This window comes from Felis catus, chromosome A2 (assembly GCF_018350175.1).
Source record: "Felis catus isolate Fca126 chromosome A2, F.catus_Fca126_mat1.0, whole genome shotgun sequence".
NCBI classification, from domain to species: Eukaryota; Metazoa; Chordata; class Mammalia; order Carnivora; family Felidae; genus Felis; species Felis catus.
This window is the reverse complement of record NC_058369.1, coordinates 107573813-107594693: the sequence shown is the minus strand read 5'-3', so window position 1 is coordinate 107594693 and position 20881 is coordinate 107573813. Positions and strand designations below refer to the sequence as shown.

General features: G+C 38.9%; 1 protein-coding gene across 11 annotated transcripts in view; it reads left to right on the top strand.

Annotated features, from left to right (window-relative positions):
* DGKB (diacylglycerol kinase beta) overlaps positions 1–20881 on the top strand; it is a 945456-nt gene that overhangs the window by 519150 nt on the left and 405425 nt on the right. For all 11 annotated transcript variants that reach the window (XM_045052433.1, XM_023250408.2, XM_023250411.2 and 8 more), the window contains one exon: positions 10327–10487. In XM_045052433.1, coding sequence (XP_044908368.1) covers positions 10327–10487 — 161 coding nt within the window. The remainder of the gene's footprint in view (positions 1–10326; positions 10488–20881) is intronic.

Here is a 20881-nt window from a genome sequence, read left to right as displayed (position 1 = left end):
AATATGTTGACTTTAAGCTTATTGTTTGATAAGAATATATTTGGGAAAATGTAACACTGGAAGAATGTAGGAGGTCCTAGGGCATTTGAAAATACTTAGTTTACATTCTCTTTACAGTTTTTCTAGCAATAATTAGTCTAACAAAAATTTAACATTATGGCAGGGAAAATGTTTCGTGAGAGTGAGGGGATAAGAGAGTTTTAGACGGGGCACACAAATATATGTTATTGCTTTCCTTTATGTGACTTTCCTTTATAAAAATTTCTATGATTATTTTTTTAAAAATTTAAAAAAGTTTTATTCATTTATTTTGAGAGAGAGACAGAAAGTGTGAGGGGCAGAGTGTGAAGAAGAGAGAGAATCTCAAACTGGCTCAGTGCTGTCAGCATAGAGTCTGATGCGGGGCTCGATTCCATGACCGTGGGATCATGATCTCAGCCAAAATCAAGAGTCAGACAACCAACAGCCCCCCAGTCACCCTTGTGGCTTTTCAGATACATTTGGTCATAACATTGCATCATTAAATGGAAAATAAATATTAAATATGCTTTTATTTTGTTTCTTAGCCTAGAGGGATTATACGTTTTAAATCAAAATAATGGAAGTAAAATAACATCATTCTTTTCTAGAAATAGGCTTTTACTTATATATTTAGTGATTTTGATAAGTATTTTTTTAAAAAAAATGACCTTCTTGAGTTTTAGAATCCTGTTTATAGTTACACATCATTATTTAACAAGCTTGTTCATAGATAAACAGAAACAAGTAGGGTGTAGACACTTGTTAAATTGGGGACTACAGTTTGGAATTCTTTACCTTTGAAAATTAGCTCTCAACTGCAGATGTTATGATTCTCAAAATAGATTTACTGCCTATCTCTTTCCATTTTTATTTGGATAGAAGGTTGATTGGCATTAGACTTTTTCATGCTTATCCATAAAAACTTTGAGAAAATAACCAATGGTAAAGATTTTAAGGTGAACACTACTAGAATCTAGCTCTAATAGTTAAATTTCACTAAATCCATTTCTACTTTGTTCTCTCCTAGTCAGTTGCTCTTCCTACATTTTTCTAGCATTATATTGAACCATGCTGCTGTTAACCTGATATGTAGCTGAGGACAAGCTTAATATTTTATTTAAAGCATTATTATTTATCCATGTATCTGCTGAATATATATAATACAAAATATATTATATTATATATTATATTATATTATATTATATTATATTATATTATAATTTCTATTATATATATTATACTATACTTCCATGCTATATTGTACTATACTATATTACATTAGTATATGTAAATTGATTTACACCCGATAACCATCATATTTATTTTCAAATGAGTTGAATTTGCACAATAAGTGAACATACTTAACTTTTTTATTCAGTTCAGCTGTGAAAATATATAAAATTCATTTGCGGGATAATATTTATCATTTTTATAAGAAATTAAAAATTTAGGAGACATTCAACATTAAGAATGAGGGCAGAACTATTAAAAATATGAAATTTATGTAAGTTTAAATATTTTTTTTTAGTAGCAGACAAAACTTTATTAGAGTATAAGATGAGAAAGGAAGAATAGTATGAAAGATCTTTTTACAGAGAGGGGACACTCGAAAGTGACTATAGGCAAAGGGCTTTGTTTTATAAGGTTCTGATGAGCCTTCCCTCCCCTTCCCCCTTGTTCCTTCTCAGGTTCTACCTTACTAGCTGGATAACTCTAGGTGCTGGGTCCATTCCTGATTAGTTCACTTCCGTTGTATGAGGGGTAGTCTAAGGCCACACCACTTCCTTGTGGGTCATAGGTTTTGTGTTCAAGTCTGTCAGGTCTTTTGTCAAATTACTAAGGGGAACTTAAGGGGGAGTAGGTGGTGTCTCTTGTATTCAAAAGAGAGACCTTAAGCCTGAGGGGGTTTGCTATGGTCAGACCCTCCCAGCCTTGTTATAAAATATGTGTTTTTTCCCACTCAGGGACCTCAGGTCCTAATCTTTCCCTCTGCCTACTGAATCCTATCCTTTTCCTATCATATTCCCACCCTCTGAACACATGATTCCTAACTGCTATTAGGAACTGGGACAAAGGCTGATCTTAACTGCTTCCTGCTGAGCAGGGGCAATGACTAAGAGAACATTAGTCAGGGCAAGTTCAGAGGTCGATCCATGGTCCGATATAGTGGGCAGGTGTTTGGAAAATCTGGACTAGCAAAATTTTCTTGGATGTCTTATTTTCTGGCATGTGCAACAGCTTCTACAAATGACATACAAAGAGAATGTTAGGCCAACAAGCATTAATATTCCAAAATGCAATGCCTCTTTGTGTGTGTGTGTGTGTGTGTGTGTGTGTGTGTGTATCAGGATTTGACTATACTCCCTTTTATTTTTTTTTATTTTTTTTCAATATATGAAATTTATTGTCAAATTGGTTTCCATACAACACCCAGTGCTCATCTCAAAAGGTGCCCTCCTCAATACCCATCACCCACCCTCCCCTCCCTCCCACCCCCCATCAACCCTCAGTTTGTTCTCAGTTTTTAAGAGTCCCTTATGCTTTGGCTCTCTCCCACTCTAACCTCTTTTTTTTTTCCTTCCCCTCCCCCATGGGTTTCTGTTAAGTTTCTCAGGATCCACATAAGAGTGAAACCATATGGTATCTGTCTTTCTCTGTATGGCTTATTTCACTTAGCATCACACTCTCCAGTTCCATCTACATTGCTACAAGGGGCCATATTTCGTTCTTTCTCATTGCCATGTAGTACTCCATTGTGTATATAAACCACAATTTCTTTATCCATTCATCAGTTGGTGGACATTTAGGCTCTTTCCATAATTTGGCTATTGTTGAGAGTGCTGCTATAAACATTGGGGTACAAGTGCCCCTATGCCTCAGTACTCCTGTATCCCTTGGGTAAATTCCTAGCAGTGCTACTGCTGGGTCATAGGGTAGGTCTATTTTTAATTTTCTGAGGAACCTCCACACTATTTTCCAGAGCGGCTGCACCAGTTTGCATTCCCACCAACAGTGCAAGAGGGTTCCCATTTCTCCACATCCTCTCCAGCATCTATAGTCTCCTGATTTGTTCATTTTGGCCACTCTGACTGGCGTGAGGTGATACCTGAGTGTAGTTTTGATTTGTATTTCCCTGATAAGGAGTGACGTTGAGCATCTTTTCATGTGCCTGTTGGCCATCTGGATGTCTTCTTTGGAGAAGTGTCTCTTCATGTTTTCTGCCCATTTCTTCACTGGGTTATTTGTTTTTCGGGTGTGGAGTTTGGTGAGCTCTTTACAGATTTTGGATACTAGCCCTTTGTCCAATATGTCATTTGCGAATATCTTTTCCCATTCCGTTGGTTGCCTTTTAGTTTTGTTGGTTGTTTCCTTTGCTGTGCAGAAGCTTTTAATCTTCATAAGGTCCCAGTAATTCATTTTTGCTTTTAATTCCCTTGCCTTTGGGGATGTGTCGAGTAAGAGATTGCTATGGCTGAGGTCAGAGAGGTCTTTTCCTGCTTTCTCCTCTAGGGTTTTGATGGTTTCCTGTCTCACATTTAGGCCCTTTATCCATTTGGAGTTTATTTTTGTGAATAGTGTGAGAAAGTGGTCTAGTTTCAACCTTCTGCATGTTGCTGTCCAGTTCTCCCAGCACCATTTGTTAAAGAGACTGTCTTTTTTCCATTGGATGTTCTTTCCTGCTTTGTCAAAGATTAGTTGGCCATACATTTGTGGGCCTAGTTCTGGGGTTTCTATTCTATTCCATTGGTCTATGTGTCTGTTTTTGTGCCAAACCATGCTGTCTTGATGATTACAGCTTTGTAGTAGAGGCTAAAGTCTGGGATTGTGATGCCTCCTGCTTTGGTCTTCTTCAAAATTCCTTTGGCTATTCGGGGCCTTTTGTGTTTCCATATGAATTTTAGGATTGCTTGTTCTAGGTTCGAGAGAATGCTGGTGCAATTTTGATTGGGATTGCATTGAATGTGTAGATAGCTTTGGGTAGTATTGACATTTTGACAATATTTATTCTTCCAATCCATGAGCAGGGAATGTCTTTCCATTTCTTTATATCTTCTTCAATTACCTTCATAAGCTTTCTATAGTTTTCAGCATACAGATCTTTTACATCTTTGGTTAGATTTATTCCTAGGTATTTTATGCTTCTTGGCAAAATGCAATGCCTCTTAAGAGGAGGCCTAACCATAGGAAGGAAAGACCCATTGTAGCCATCCAAAAAATTCCTCACATGTCTGGTCATTTTTTAAACCAATTTGACTGTAGTTTTCTTCCCTCCTCCATACTTATTTGGATCCTATGATATCATTAGTTAGAATAATTAAGTACCTGAACTAGTTTATGGTTCTCAATCCTCAGATCTTCTTCTGGCTATCCAGTTTCCATAGGAACAACTCCATGAGGGGTATTTAAATTTACCTCAAGGAAAGATTGTTCTTTAATATCCAGATTGCTGTTAGTTTAGGCAATTGTGTATCTATCCTGGAGCTAGTAGCACTATAGTCCCTAATTTGGTCATAATATCTCTTTCTAGCAAGGGAGTGGAGCTCTCTGGCATTATCAAAAAAGAATATGAAAAAATTAAGGATGCCTGGGTGGCTCAGTTAGTTGGGTGTCCAACTTCAGCTCAGGTCATGATCTCACAATTCGTGAGTTCGAGCCCTGAGCCAGGCTCTCCAGCTCAGAGCCTGGAGACCACTTCAGATTCTGTCTCCCTCTCTCTCTGCCTCTCCCCTGCTCACACACTCTCTCTCCTTCAAAATAAATAAACATTAAAAAAATATAATATGAAAAAATCAAGTCTCCCATATGCACCCTGGTAGCTGAGAGAAAAATTGTTCAGAGATGCCTCTAATCATTATGCAGTGTTCAGATAGTTGGCCGGGAGTGGAAAGGAGGACAGAAAAGATGGTTTCAGTGTCAGGAAGGAAATCAACTGGTTTACCTTGTATATCCAGAGTTACCAGAGGCTTTAGGTTTATGATAGCTAGTTGGTTTGGGAGAGCCATTTTATTGAGCCTTGGACTATATCACTCCCTTTCAGGGACATTGGTTATCCAAGCCCTCACAGACAGAGGTCCCTGAAGGCATTCAGACTCCCAGTGCCCCGAATGGACAAGTAAATGGCACTTGGTTCCAGACCTAGGGAAATCCAGTCTGACATAGTGTGGAAAGCCACAACCAAGGCCTCAGATTTTTTCTTAAGCCTCCTTTTCTGTTCCTTACTCTCCTCATGATCTCAGTTGTAATGTACCCATTTGACAGCTCCAGAGAACTCCTCCAGGGTCCCTTCCAGGCCAACAGCCAACTTTTTGCAGCTTTCTCCAAATATCTGGGGCTGATTGAGTGACAAGTTTGTCCTTTAGGATCCTCGCAGCTTTGGGGGGTGTCAGGGAGATACCCATATATTTAACCTCAACCTTTCCAGGAAGGCCACCAGGTTTTCATCTTGTGTTTGCGTAATAGTGGCTAATTTAGCATAATTTAAAGGTTTAACTTGGGACCTCATTAATTTTTCCAAAAACAAAGGCCATCCATTCCTCAATGAGATGGTCATAGTCCCAATTAGGATCTTGGAGCAGGACTGCCTGGGTCCTTTCTGGTTCCCTATAGGACCTCTAGTCCCATGATAATTAATGAGTTGCTTTATGAGTCCCCATATCTCTCAGCTGCTGCCAGAACCCTATGTTTCTCTGTCTCATTAAGAGTCTGAATCAGCAAAAGCATTATATCTTTCCAGAATATTCTAAAAAGCCCTTATATGTCTATCTGGATCATCAGAAATTTTACCTAGATCTCCTTTTATCTGTCTTAAATCTTGTAATGAAAAAAGTACTTGTAATCTTATCACAGTGGTGCCTCCTTGTGTCCTCCCTTCCAGCACTTGAGCTTCTTGTAGGGGAAATATGCCTGTTGCATTATGGGGAGGGCCTGGATAACATGGGCAGAAGGGAGCAGAAGTGTATGTTTTTAAGTCTGAATGTACAGATCGAGGACCTGAGGAGGAAGAGGCTGAGATGGAAGACTTCCCTTTCTCCTTTTCTAGGTCTGCTTTGGGTACAGGCAAAGGTTCTTATGAACTCTTGGAAAGCATTGCCAACAGGCCAGAATGGACCCTATACATAACTCGATTCTCTCTTAAGGCCCCCAAAACACTGAACATAGGGGACTTCTCCTCAATTCCTCCTCACATTTGTAAAACAGTCCAATTGGAGGATAGTATCATAATTGATATTTTCCTCTGGTGACCTGTTTTCCTCCTCTAATTTGTACTGGGGCCAAGACTTGGTGCAAAAGAAAACGAGTCACTTTTCTTTCAGGGTATGTGGATCAAAGTTATCCCAATTTGTGATAATGCATCCAAAAGGAGGATTGGCCTCGGTTGGGGAATTGCCAATTGCCTGTAGAATTCCAATTTCTACAGGAAAAAGGAGGAATAGGCATCCCTTATCTCAATTTCCTATCTCTGGCCAGAAGAAACCTTATCTCCTAACCACTGTACTTAGCCTGGCTATGCAACTGGCAGCCAAAAGCCCTGTCAGTCTTGTGAGGTGCTGGCAGTAGTCGCTTTTACCCGCACTTGACCCTACCTCCAAGAACGACCTTGTCTTCCCGATTCCTCACACCCCTCCATTTCCCACCTGTGGGATTTTGGGGGTATCAGCTGTGACCAAGCAAGACTTCCCTGGATGTAGAGGATGTGCTCATTTTATTTTTGGCTGTACAGTAATTTATGTATTGATCATAATAAAAACTGTTCCTCTTTACAAATACATGTCAAAAGGCTGGTGAAAAACCTTTTTTGTAAGGATAAAATTGGCCATTGAGGGGGGGCTAAAAGCATCAAAATTGAGGTCTATTCCCCTGCCTTTTCCAGCAATGCCCACATAAATACATTCCAGCCATGTGGGTATCCATTTTACAATATCGAGGTTGTTGCACATTGGCAGACACTGGGTTAAGTGTAGCAAAATGGCTCCCATGTATCTCACTAAAAACCCTCTATATATCATAGCCATCCGTCCATCCCTCATATGGCACAGGCCATATTCATCTGCCTTGCAGAAACACAAATGTAGAATATTTGGAGGCCAGCAACAAGGGTATTGCCACCATTTTCCCAGCCTTTGGCTCAAAGGAGGGGGAATTTTAATCTTACACCAGGGTACTTTTAAAATCTGTTCATTTTAATCTTAGTCTCCCTGACCACACATAAAATTCCTTTCCAAAGATTTCCTTGCACAAAGCTTCTACAATTTTCCTTTGCATTCAGATTTTGTCCCAAGCCATTTCTCTTCAAACTACCAGTCTTGTTTAGGACAAAATTCCTTTTTTTTTTTTTTTTTTTTTTTTTTACTGTCAACAAAAATGTATTTCCTTTCCTTATAACTTAAACGTCTACTTTTCTACAAACATATTTGCTTTTACTTATTTCCTTCCTTCCTTATTTCCTTATTTGTACCAGTGTTAACTACATTAAGCAGAATTTTAATGGTTAGAAACCTTAGTCTCCAGTGAAAACTAAGCAGTAACCAGTTGTGAATTGTTACATCAGAATTCCTTAGATGGAACACTTATGAATCAATTAAGCACAAAGCATGTTTTCCAACAGACCCAAATGTCCTTAGTTTTTCTGCTGTAAGTCAAAAGCATAGGGGCAACTGGGTGGCTCAGTTGATTGGATGTCTGACTTTGGCTCAGGTCAATGATCTGGCGGTTTGTTGCTTTGAGCCCCACGTCTGTACTGACAGCTCAGAGCTGGGAGCCTGCACCAGAATCTGTGTCTCCCTCTCTCTCGGATGCTCCCTGCTCATGCTCTGTCTCTCTCTCTCAAAAATAAATAAACAATAATAAAAAAAAGTCAAAAGCATAAACCTATGTTTAGTTAGCAGTGCTTTAGCATTCCACCTGATTTAGAAAAGTCCTAAATGTCCAGTGAATTTAACCCAGTTTATCATCCAAGCAAAACTTCAAAGGTTCAGGTTATCAAAGACCCTGAAAGCCATCTTAACAATCACCCAAGAACATTTTGAAACAAATTGCAACAGAGATAGCATGAGCTTATTTGACCTTTAGTAAACCTAAGTAGACAATTTTTTATATATTTAATGCTGATGACCCTAAAGATGTGCATATCTTAATGAAACCAACAAACTTAAATTTGTTTAAATACCAAATATGTTCCATCTGTGCCTATTTAAAAGTCAATTAATTTGTTCCCCATTGTTACTTTTTCCCTTGGGCACCTGTGGGGAACTCTGAAGTGAGTGGCTCCTTGCAGCCCCTTGACCAGAGGGTGGGAGGAGGCCCTGAAGGTGCCTGAGGCCCTGAAGATGGTATAAGAACCAGTTTCTAGGCGGCACCCAAGGTGGTGCGGAAACAGGCAGAGGGAGGGCAAGGCTGAAGGGATGAGCTTTGGTAAGAAGTCCAGAGGCAGATAAAAGCCCAGAGGGCAGACAAAAAGAGGTCTCCTGGTCCTAAAACCAGTCAGCTTGACTAGATGAGCAGATGTGGATTTTTTTTTTTTTTCACCAACAAGCGGAAATGGCAGTCCATGTTGGGCCAGAGAAGATAGGGAAAGTTCCCCGAAACAAAAGGAGTTTTTGCAGCTGCTTGGGAATATTCCTTAAAGTCCCCATCGTGAGAAAGACTAACCGGAGATAGTTGGCTCTTATTATAATCTGCACATTGTGGGAGCCTGCCAAATGTCTGAGTACAATTGTATGCAAATTATTATGTATAATCAAAGTTTTTGAATTTTACTGCAAAAATATGATGTAACATCTACAAAAATAATATGTGATACTTCTAATATTTCTATGTGTCTAATCATTGTTGTACTCTTTGCTGTATGTATTAATTAGTACATAATTATTTTACCTGTGTAAGAAAAATGTAATGGTAGGCGCCGAAATAGGCATTCCTAGTTTCTGTCTGTCTTACCTTCTAATAGTTAATTCAACAAATACACCATAATTACACTTATTTATTTTTAAAGAATTTTGGCATATTACAGTGCCTATTCTTCTTTCTTTTAATCCAATTAATTCCAATGTTATGTGTGCTAACACCTCTGATCAGGCCTCATAGCCTCAGCCAGTTATTGTTCAATGAATACATTATTAAAATCTAGACCAAAGTTGGACACAGAAAATCTATGAAAATCTTGTTTCAATTCAAAATATACTCTCAAGAATGTGTGTGTGTATGTGTGTGCAGAGTTAGAGAGGGAGATATTTAACTTAATACAATATTTCTAATTCTATTATCATTAGTAGTATTATACAGTTGAGAAATTCCTATTCTTATGCCTCATATACTAAGACCTTTTATGCATTTTCTCATTTAATTCTCACAATAAATCTAAGTTTTTACATAGGAGGAGGACGCTATTTAGGAAGGTTAACAGCAAATATTAAATAACACAACCGGGATTAGGATGTCTGAACTATAAGGTTATATAGATACAAATACATTTAAGAGAAAATATCATAGTAAGCAATAATTGTAGTTTCAGGCCATGTTGACTATCTGCAGTAGACTTATTAAAACAAGACTTGTTGAGCATCTGCTCCCGGGAAGACCTGGTAAAGGACACTTGCAGTGAGAACAATGCAAATAACTACAATGCGATGTAGTGGTTCTAAGGTGCCACTAGTTTGGAGAGCTGTGTGCTGTGGCACTGTATAGAAGCCATTTATTTTGGGAGGGTGGCTTCTGGAAAGAAGCGCTATCAAATATAAAACCTGCAAAGGGAGCAGAAGCAAGGCAACCAAAAGAAAAGGGTACTCTGGGTATATAGAATAAGGCAATATAGTGCACAAAATGAGAAAGAGAAGGACCTTCTTCTACTTAAACTGAAAGTTGTTCCATATCAGTAGAGAGCAAAGTGTGAAGATAAAGGAGGATTGTAAAGGGTCAAGTCTAAAATTGCATCCAGGATTTTTACTTCAGCAACTGGGTCAAGGCTGTTGCCTGTCTGAAAGAGAGTTAAAGCAGGCATTAATTTCATTCTGAATTCAATGATATAGTTTTGAGGGGATAAGCAGTGGAGATATTCATTTGTTCTTGGACTATACTGAGAATTGGCACCCTAGGAGAGGAATGTGAGTTGCAAATTAAAGCTAAATGTAAAATATTTTTATGAGCTTAACGATTACAGTTAATTCTTTATCTTGTATTAGACTTTGCTTTAAAATGCATTGTTTAGCTTTAGAGTGATGTATCCACATGCACACACTCAGACACACATAAATACAGCTTTTGTTATTTGGTTATTTTTTTTTCTCAAGATAATTTTTGTTTCATTAGGTTATGAAGGTGAGAATCTGATGAAAATCCTAAAAGACATTGAAAACAGCACAGAAATCATGTTGGACAGGTGGAAGTTTGAAGTCATACCTAATGACAAAGATGAGAAGGGAGACCCAGTGCCTTACAGTATCATCAATAATTACTTTTCCATTGGCGTGGTAAGATTTTGCGTTAAATGTTCTTTTTTACCAGTCTGGAATAATCACTGTGTATAAACTCTTACACTGTGAAGATTTACTGATTATAAATAATTTATTTTACCCTTGTGTCAGCAAAACACCTCTTTTAATGGGCTATAATAAAACTTACGAATTTATTCAAAGTCAAAGAATCAGCAATAGATAAATTTTTCATGTGTTAAACAAAGGAAAGAAACTTTTTTTTTTCCCCAGTTGATTTGACTATTTGGGATACTAAAATAAAGGGTAGAATGGTTTGTAAGATAGTTATGTTTTTGAATATAGACTGAAACTCCACAGTTGAAATGTGAAGATGATGCATCAAATTTTATCTTACTTTGAAATATGTATCAAAATATTATAACCTATTAGGTTTTTACGCTTAGGTCTGACGTCTAAGAAAAATGCTACTATCATTCTCAAGTGGTTAAAACGTCAAAAGGCTAACTTTTTACTTAATTTCTTGAAAAATCTTAGATGGAAAGTAAAATATCATTTGACAATTAAAATAGTTATTGTAATTCTAATCCCTAAGGAATTAATATTTTTAATAGTGATTTTATACATACATATATGTTACTTGGTAATTATTAATTCTTAAGATATATTAGGTACATTACATTTCATTTAACATACACTGTTTAATATTAATCTCATGTCATGCTACATACTGTCTCATGTGCCTGCACACACACACACACACACACAAGCACCCACACACACTGCTCTCGTAGATTATAGAAGTCATTGATTGAATCTGTGAATTTAAGAAGTTAACCTACCTGAGCAAGGTTCCTTTAGCAATATTTTTTCGGAGTGTCCATTTATTTATCTGTACTCTCATTGTTACAAATAATGTCGTTATACATTTAAAGAGCCTCAAACAATGGTACATAATGAAAGGTAAATATACAATCATTAATAATACTATTACACTATTATTATTTGCAACAAGTGTTATGCATTTGATCCAAAAAGTCCTACTTATATTTGATATGAAGTATGCATACTCATGTTTTTAACAGTTTTATGGGCATGTAACTTACACACAACCTAATTCACTCATTTTAAGTGAACTATGATTTTACTAAATCCATCCAATTTTACAAGATTTTCATTACCTAAACAAGAAGCTTCATGCCCATTTGTAGTCAATTCTGGCTTCTTCACCTAACTCTAAACAACTAATTTTTCTGTATATAGATATTTCACATAAAAGAAATCGTACAATATGTAGTCCTTTGCATCTGGCTTGTTTCACTTCACATAATATCTTTGAAGTTCACCCGTATGAACTGCATGAATACTGTATTCCATTTTATTGCTGAGTAGTATCCCATTGTGTGGGCATGCCACATATTGTTTAGCCATTCACCAGTTGAGAGGCATTTAGATTGTTTTGATTCTTTGGGTGTTATGAATAATGCCATTCTCTTGAGTTCCGTAAGTGTATTTTTTGTTTGTTTTGGTTAATGTAGTTTTTAACTCCAGAATTTCCATTTGTTTCTCCTTTTATAATTTCTCCATTTTTAATTGGTATTTTTTATTTGAAGAGTCATTGTTGTTATGCTTTCCTTTATTCTTTAAATATAGTTTACTTTAGTTCCTTTGACATGTTTAAAATAGCTGTTGTGAAGTCATTTTCTGCTAAGTTCAACATCTGGTGCTCATCAGAGAATTTAATAACATCTTGACCACATCCAAGACTATTTTTCCCAAAACATGTGCCACATTTTGCTCTTCCTCTGCATGTCTTCTAATTTTTTGCTGGTAACTGGATATTATATACAATTTATTGTAATAAGTTTGGATTTGGATCTGCTCACAGTGGTTATAGTTGTTCCTGTGTTTGTTTAGTGACTTACCCACACTTACCATGTGGAGCATTTCTCTCCTGTGGTGTATGGCTGCTGATGACTCAGTTCTGTTTTGTTTTCTCTTTTTAATTCTTGTGTTTATTTTAATCCTGGCTTCCTGGAGATCACCTCTGTGTCAGCATGATTGATCAGAGTTTGTGCTCAGTAAGTTTGTGGCAATAAATCTTCACCCCTTTGCCATTGGATCTGTGTGTTCACTGGGGAACACACATATGCTTCAGGCAATTTTTAATCCTACTTCAGCTTTTAATATCTGCCATCCCTACTTCTGTCTCTTTTGCCCATGCATAAAAATTCTCACTAGTCAAGGATGTATAGTCAACTAGGCCTCTTTTTGGTCTTTCCCGAACATGTTTGCAGCCTTGCACGTGCATACAGCCTTTCAGACAGCCAATCAAGGCCCATTATGGCTATCTCATTCCTCAGATCTCCTGTTGAATTTCCTGTTAGCTGGCTCCTTAGTTGTTTGCCTTAGTCAATTTTGCAAACTCAAGCCAGCTGGGACACTGGCGTTCCTTACCCACTTGCTACTGAGATTACTCTTGTTTTAGATAACTCTCTGGGTCATGGTGTTTTTCTACCTTCCACTCCAAATCCAATCAGTTCCCCTGCCGGTAAAGTTGCTTGCTTTCATGGCTTGCTCACACTTTAGAAGTAGAACACTGATGGAGCTGGAGGATAAGGGAGTAGCCCAAAGCTGAATCATGACCGATTGCCACTGCTCTTATCTGAACTTAAGTAGTTTTTTTTTGGATAAACACTTCTCAGTTTTTATATGCTTTTGGTCAGTTTCCAGTGGCCCTCAACAGCATATAATTTTTTCCCACCACAGGAGATACTTGGCAATGTTTGCACACACGTTTGATTGTCATGAATGAGAGGGGATGGCTATTGGCAGTAGAGGCTAGGAATGCTGCTAAGCACTCCCAGTGCACAAAACAAGCCCCCAGACACACAAGAAAGAATTACATAGCTCAAAATGTCAGTAGTGCTGAGGTTGAGAAACCCTGGTATCAAGAAACAGACATATTAAATACAAAACTCAAGATGTTGGGAAAGGAGAAACAGCTAAAACCCAAAGAAATGAGAAAGGAAACTAATAAAAATAAGATGGGAAATATAGCAAAGATTAACAACAACAGGAAAAAAAATATATATAGAATGCTGGCACAACAAAATACTGGATAATTGAAAAGAATTAATCAGTCCTATTGCAAAATTGATTTTATAAAATTACAGTGGAGAGAATTACAAATAAACAATGTAGAATGAAAAAGACCAGAAAAACAAATAAAAAAACCCATAGACACAAAATATAATATCCCAATTGAAAATATATTAGAACTAAATATGGGAGAGTAGCAAAGTTGCCAAGCTGAAAACCAACTTAAATATTCAAAGTATAAGGAAGGTGTTGCGTGGCTTAGTCGGTTGAGCATCCAACTGTTGATTTTGGCTCAGGTGATGATCCCAGGGTTGTAGGTTGTAGGCCTGTGCCAGGCCCCCTGCTGAGTGGAGCCTGTTTAAGATATTCTCTCTCTCTCTCTCTCTCTCTCTCTCTCTCTCTCTCTCTCCCCTCTCTCTCTCTCACTGTCTCCCACTCTCTCTCTCTTTCTCTCCTCCTGCCCCCCTCCCCCACTCATGTTTGTTTTCTCTCTCTAATATATATATTCACTAATACTCCATTATATCAGTAATAATCAATGAATTTACAAAAACAGCAGTAAAAAACAGAAAACATCTAATAATTAATAAAGTATATACAAGACCTATGTATAGAAAATGTTAAAACTCTCTACAAAGACATGATGGATCAAAACAGAGACATTTCCTATTCTTAGATGAGATAGTTTAATATAATATGCAAATTAATTTATACATTTATCTGTAACTAATGAAGATTAGCGCTGGATTTATGACAAATTTGAAAAACCTATTTTATTTTTTTTATTTTCATTTTTTTAATATATGAAATTTATTGACAAATTGGTTTCCATACAACACCCAGTGCTCATCTCAAAAGGTGCCCTCCTCAATACCCATCACCCACCCTCTCCTCCCTCTCACTCCCCATCAACCCTCAGTTTGTTCTCAGTTTTTAAGAGTCTCTTATGCTTTGGCTCTCTCCCACTCTAACCTGTTTTTTTTTTTTTCCTTCCCCTCCCCCATGGGTTCCTGTTAAGTTTCTCAGGGTCCACATAAGAGTGAAACCATATGGTATCTGTCTTTCTCTGTATGGCTTATTTCACTTAGCATCACACTCTCCAGTTCCATCCAAGTTGCTACAAAAGGCCATATTTCATTTTTTTCTCATTGCCACGTAATATTCCATTGTGTATATAAACCACAATTTCTTTATCCATTCATCAGTTGATGGACATTTAGGCTCTTTCCATAATTTGGCTATTGTTGAGAGTGCTGCTATGAACATTGGGGTACAAGTGGCCCTATGCATCAGTACTCCTGTATCCCTTGGATAAATTCCTAGCAGTGCTACTGCTGGGTCATAGGGTAGGTCTATTTTTAATTTTCTGAGGAACCTCCACACTGCTTTCCAGAGCGGCTGCACCAATTTGCATTCCCACCAACAGTGTAAGAGGGTTCCCGTTTCTCCACATCCTCTCCAGCATCTATAGTCTCCTGATTTGTTCATTTTGGCCACTCTGACTGGCGTGAGGTGATACCTGAGTGTGGTGTTGATTTGTATTTCCCTGATAAGGAGCGACGCTGAACATCTTTTCATGTGCCTGTTGGCCATCCGGATGTCTTCTTTAGAGAAGTGTCTATTCATGTTTTCTGCCCATTTCTTCACTGGGTTATTTGTTTTTCGGGTGTGGAGTTTGGTGAGCTCTTTATAGATTTTGGATACTAGCCCTTTGTCCGATATGTCATTTGCGAATATCTTTTCCCATTCCGTTGGTTGCCTTTTAGTTTTGTTGGTTGTTTCCTTTGCTGTGCAGAAGCTTTTTATCTTCATAAGGTCCCAGTAATTCACTTTTGATTTTACTTCCCTTGCCTTTGGGGATGTGTCGAGTAAGAGATTGCTACGGCTGAGGTCAGAGAGGTCTTTTCCCGCTTTCTCCTCTAAGGTTTTGATGGTTTCCTGTCTCACATTTAGGTCCTTTATCCATTTGGAGTTTATTTTTGTGAATGGTGTGAGAAAGTGGTCTAGTTTCAACCTTCTGCATGTTGCTGTCCAGTTCTCCCAGCACCATTTGTTAAAGAAGCTGTCTTTTTTCCATTGGATGTTCTTTCCTGCTTTGTCAAAGATGAGTTGGCCATACGTTTGTGGGTCTAGTTCTGGGGTTTCTATTCTATTCCATTGGTCTATGTGTCTGTTTTTGTGCCAATACCATGCTGTCTTGATGATGACAGCTTTGTAGTAGAGGCTAAAGTCTGGGATTGTGATGCCTCCTGCTTTGGTCTTCTTCTTCAAAATTCCTTTGGCTATTCAGGGCCTTTTGTGGTTCCATATGAATTTTAGGATTGCTTGTTCTAGTTTTGAGAAGAATGCTGGTGCAATTTTGATTGGGATTGCATTGAATGTGTAGATAGCTTTGGGTAGTATTGACATTTTGACAATATTTATTTTTCCAATCCATGAGCAGGGAATGTCTTTCCATTTCTTTAAATCTTCTTCAATTTCCTTCATAAGCTTTCTATAGTTTTCAGCATACAGATCTTTTACATCTTTGGTTAGATTTATTCCTAGGTATTTTATGCTTCTTGGTGCAATTGTGAATGGGATCAGTTTCTTTATTTGCCTTTCTGTTGCTTCGCTGTTAGTGTATAAGAATGCAACTGATTTCTGTACATTGATTTTGTATCCTGCAACTTTGCTGAATTCCTGTATCAGTTCTAGCAGACTTTTGGTGGAGTCTATCGGATTTTCCATGTATAATATCATGTCATCTGCAAAAAGCGAAAGCTTGACTTCATCTTTGCCAATTTTGATGCCTTTGATTTCCTTTTGTTGTCTGATTGCTGATGCTAGAACTTCCAGCACTATGTTAAACAGCAGCGGTGAGAGTGGGCATCCTTGTCGTGCTCCTGATCTCAGGGAAAAAGCTCTCAGTTTTTCCCCGTTGAGGATGATGTTAGCTGTGGGCTTTTCATAAATGGCTTTTATGATCTTTAAGTATGTTCCTTCTATCCTGATTTTCTCAAGGGTTTTTATTAAGAAAGGGTGCTGGATTTTGTCAAAGGCCTTTTCTGCATCGATTGACAGGATCATATGGTTCTTCTCTTTTTTTTTGTTAATGTGATGTATCACGTTGATTGATTTGCGAATGTTGAACCAGCCCTGCATCCCAGGAATGAATCCCACTTGATCATGGTGAATAATTCTTTTTATATGCCATTGAATTCGATTTGCTAGTATCTTATTGAGAATTTTTGCATCCATATTCATCAGGGATATTGGCCTGTAGTTCTCTTTTTTGACTGGGTCTCTGTCTGGTTTAGGAATCAAAGTAATACTGGCTTCATAGAATGAGTCTGGAAGTTTTCCTTCCCTTTCTATTTCTTGGAATAGCTTAAGAAGGATAGGTATTATCTCTGCTTTAAACGTCTGGTAGAACTCCCCTGGGAAGCCATCTGGTCCTGGACTCTTATTTGTTGGGAGATTTTTGATAACCGATTCAATTTCTTCGCTGGTTATGGGTCTGTTCAAGCTTTCTATTTCCTCCTGATTGAGTTTTGGAAGAGTGTGGGTGTTCAGGAATTTGTCCATTTCTTCCAGGTTGTCCAATTTGTTGGCATATAATTTTTCATAGTATTCCCTGATAATTGTTTGTATCTCTGAGGGATTGGTTGTAATAATTCCATTTTCATTCATGATTTTATCTATTTGGGTCATTTCCCTTTTCTTTTTGAGAAGCCTGGCTAGAGGTTTATCAATTTTGTTTATTTTTTCAAAAAACCAACTCTTGGTTTCGTTGATCTGCTCTACAGTTTTTTTAGATTCTATATTGTTTATTTCTGCTCTGATCTTTATTATTTCTCTTCTTCTGCTGGGTTTAGGCTGCCTTTGCTGTTCTGCTTCTAGTTCCTTTAGGTGTGCTGTTAGATTTTGTATTTGGGATTTTTCTTGTTTCTTGAGATAGGCCTGGATTGCAATGTATTTTCCTCTCAGGACTGCCTTCGCTGCGTCCCAAAGCGTTTGGATTGTTGTATTTTCATTTTCGTTTGTTTCCATATATTTTTAAATTTCTTCTCAAATTGCCTGGTTGACCCACTCATTCGTTAGTAGGGTGTTCTTTAACCTCCATGCCTTTGGAAGTTTTCCAGACTTTTTTCTGTGGTTGATTTCAAGCTTCATAGCATTGTGGTCTGAAAGTAGGCATGGTATAATTTCAATTCTTGTAAACTTATGAAGGGCTGTTTTGTGACCCAGTATATGATCTATCTTGGAGAATGTTCCATGTGCACTCGAGAAGAAAGTATATTCTGTTGCTTTGGGATGCAGAGTTCTAAATATATCTGTCAAGTCCATCTGATCCAATGTCTCATTCAGGGCCCTTGTTTCTTTATTGACCGTGTGTCTAGATGATCTATCCATTTCTGTAAGTGGGGTGTTAAAGTCCCCTGCAATGACCACATTCTTATCAATAAGGTTGCTTGTGTTTATGAGTAATTGTTTTATATATTTGGGGGCTCCGGTATTCGGCGCATAGACATTTATAATTGTTAGCTCTTCCTGATGGATAGACCCTGTAACTATTATATAATGTCCTTCTTCATCTCTTGTTACAGCCTTTACTTTAAAGTCTAGTTTGTCTGATATAAGTATGGCTACTCCAGCTTTCTTTTGGCTTCCAGTCGCATGATAAATAGTTCTCCATCCCTTCACTCTCAATCTAAAGGTGTCCTCAGGTCTAAAATGAGTCTCTTGTAGACAGCAAATAGATGGGTCTTGTTTTTTTATCCATTCTGATACCCTATGTCTTTTGGTTGGTGCATTTAATCCATTTACATTCAGTGTTATTATAGAAAGATATGGGTTTAGAGTCATTGTGATGTCTGTATGTTTTATGCTTGTAGTGATGTCTCTGGGACTTTGTCTCACAGGGTCCCCCTTAGGATCTCTTGTAGGTCTGGTTTAGTGGTGACAAATTCCTTCAGTTTTTGTTTGTTTGGGAAGACCTTTATCTCTCCTTCTATTCTAAATGACAGACTTGCTGGATAAAGGATTCTCGGCTGCATATTTTTTCTGTCTAGCACCCTGAAAATCTCGTGCCAATTCTTTCTGGCCTGCCAAGTTTCAAAAGAGAGATCAGTCACGAGTCTTATAGGTCTCCCTTTATATGTGAGGGCACGTTTACCCCTTGCTGCTTTCAGAATTTTCTCTTTATCCTTGTATTTTGCCAGTTTCACTATGATATGTCATGCAGAAGATCGATTCAAGTTACGTCTGAAGGGAGTTCTCTGTGCCTCTTGGATTTCAATGCCTTTTTCCTTCCCCAGTTCAGGGAAGTTCTCAGCCATGATTTCTTCAAGTACCCCTTCAGCACCTTTCCCTCTCTCTTCCTCCTCTGGGATACCAATTATGCGTATATTATTTCTTTTTAGTGTATCACTTAGTTCTCTAATTTTCCCCTCATACTCCTGGATTTTTTTATCTCTCTTTTTCTCAGCTTCCTCTTTTTCCATAACTTTATCTTCTAGTTCACCTATTCTCTCCTCTGCCTCTTCAAGCCGAGCTGTGGTGGTTTCCATTTTGTTATGCATTTCGTTTAAAGCGTTTTTCAGCTCCTCGTGACTGTTCTTTAGTCCCTTGATCTCTGTAGCAAGAGATTCTCTGCTGTCCTGTATACTGTTTTCAAGCCCAGTGATTAATTTTATGACTATTATTCTAAATTCACTTTCTGTTATATTATTTAAATCCTTTTTGATCAGCTCATTAGCTGTTGTTATTTCCTGGAGATTCTTCTGAGGGGAATTCTTCCGCTTGGTCATTTTGGATAGTCCCTGGCGTGGTGAGGACCTGCAGGGCACTTCCCCTGTGCTGTGGTGTATAACTGGAGTTGGTGGGTGGGGCCGCAGTCAGACCTGATGTCTGCCCCCAGCCCACCACTGGGGCCACAGTCAGACTGGTGTGTGCCTTCTCTTCCCCTCTCCTAGGGGTGGGATTCACTGTGGGGTGGTGTGGCCCGTCTGGGCTACTTGCACACTGCCAGGCTTGTGATGCTGGGGATCTGGCGTATTAGCTGGGGTGGGTAGGCAAGGTGCACGGGGGCAGGAGGGGCAGGCTTAGATTGCTTCTCCTTAGGTGATCCTCTTCAGGAGGGGCCCTGTGGCAGCGGGAGGGAGTCAGATCCGCTGCCGGAGGTTTGTCTCCGCAGAAGCACAGAGTTGGGTGTTTGCACGGAGCGAGCAAGTTCCCTGGCAGGAACTGGTTCTCTTTGGGATTTTGGCTGGGGGATGGGCGGGGGAGATGGCGCTGGCGAGCGCCTTTGTTCCCCACCAAGCTGAGCTCTGTCGTCAGGGGGCTCAGCAGCTCTCCCTCCCTTTGTCCTCCAGCCTTCCCGCTTTCCGAGCAGAGCTGTTAACTTATGACCTCCCAGACGCTAAGTCGCGCTTGCTGTCGGAACACAGTCCGCCCGGCCCCTCCGCTTTTGCCAGCCAGACTCGGGGGCTCAGCTTGGCCAGGGAGCCACCCTTCCGCCCCGGCTCCCTCCCACCAGTCCGTGGAGCGCGCACCGCCTCGCCGCCCTTCCTACCCTCTTCCGTGGGCCTCTCTTCTGCGCTTGGCTCCGGCGACTCCTTTCTGCTAATCCTCTGGCGGTTTTCTGGGTTATTTAGGCAGGTGTAGGTGGAATCTAAGTGATCAGCAGGACGCGCGGTGAGCCCAGCGTCCTCCTAAGCCGCCATCTTGCCGCTTCTCTCGAAAAACCTATTTTAAACTATATATCCCAAAGTAAGTCAATTTCAATACAAAGAAAAGATGGAGAACTGTTTGACCAAATTAGACATACTGCAAGTGGCCTGGAAATGATAATAGAATGGTGCTGTGAAATGAAAAGATGGATGAATCAGAGAGGTAGATTCATATAATGACAGTATAGACATGGCACAAAGACTCATTGGCGAAATGGCAGATTGTATAGTTCAGATTGCAAACCACTTAATGTTCAAAAATTAGCTTCCTAAGGAAAGAAAATTTTGTTAGAAGTCTACCTCACATTACATAGGTAATTGCTAGATGTATTTAAGTACTAAATTTGAAATGCCAAGTTGAGGACCTAATTAAAGAATATATCAAATATATTTGTGATTTTGAAGTAGAACAGAACTAACTAAACAAAGTGGATTTTGAGTGAGGTCACTTTAGAAGGGTCTTTGTCCGTTTGACTTGGAGCCTCTTTCAGTGAGTAAAACATGGGAAGGCGAGGTAGGAAGAAAGGAGAAAATCCCTCCCTGAAATATTTGCTTCTGCCCCAGCAAGCCAAAGGCTCAACACTCAGGATCGGAATCAGAGCAGAGTTCAAGCTTTGG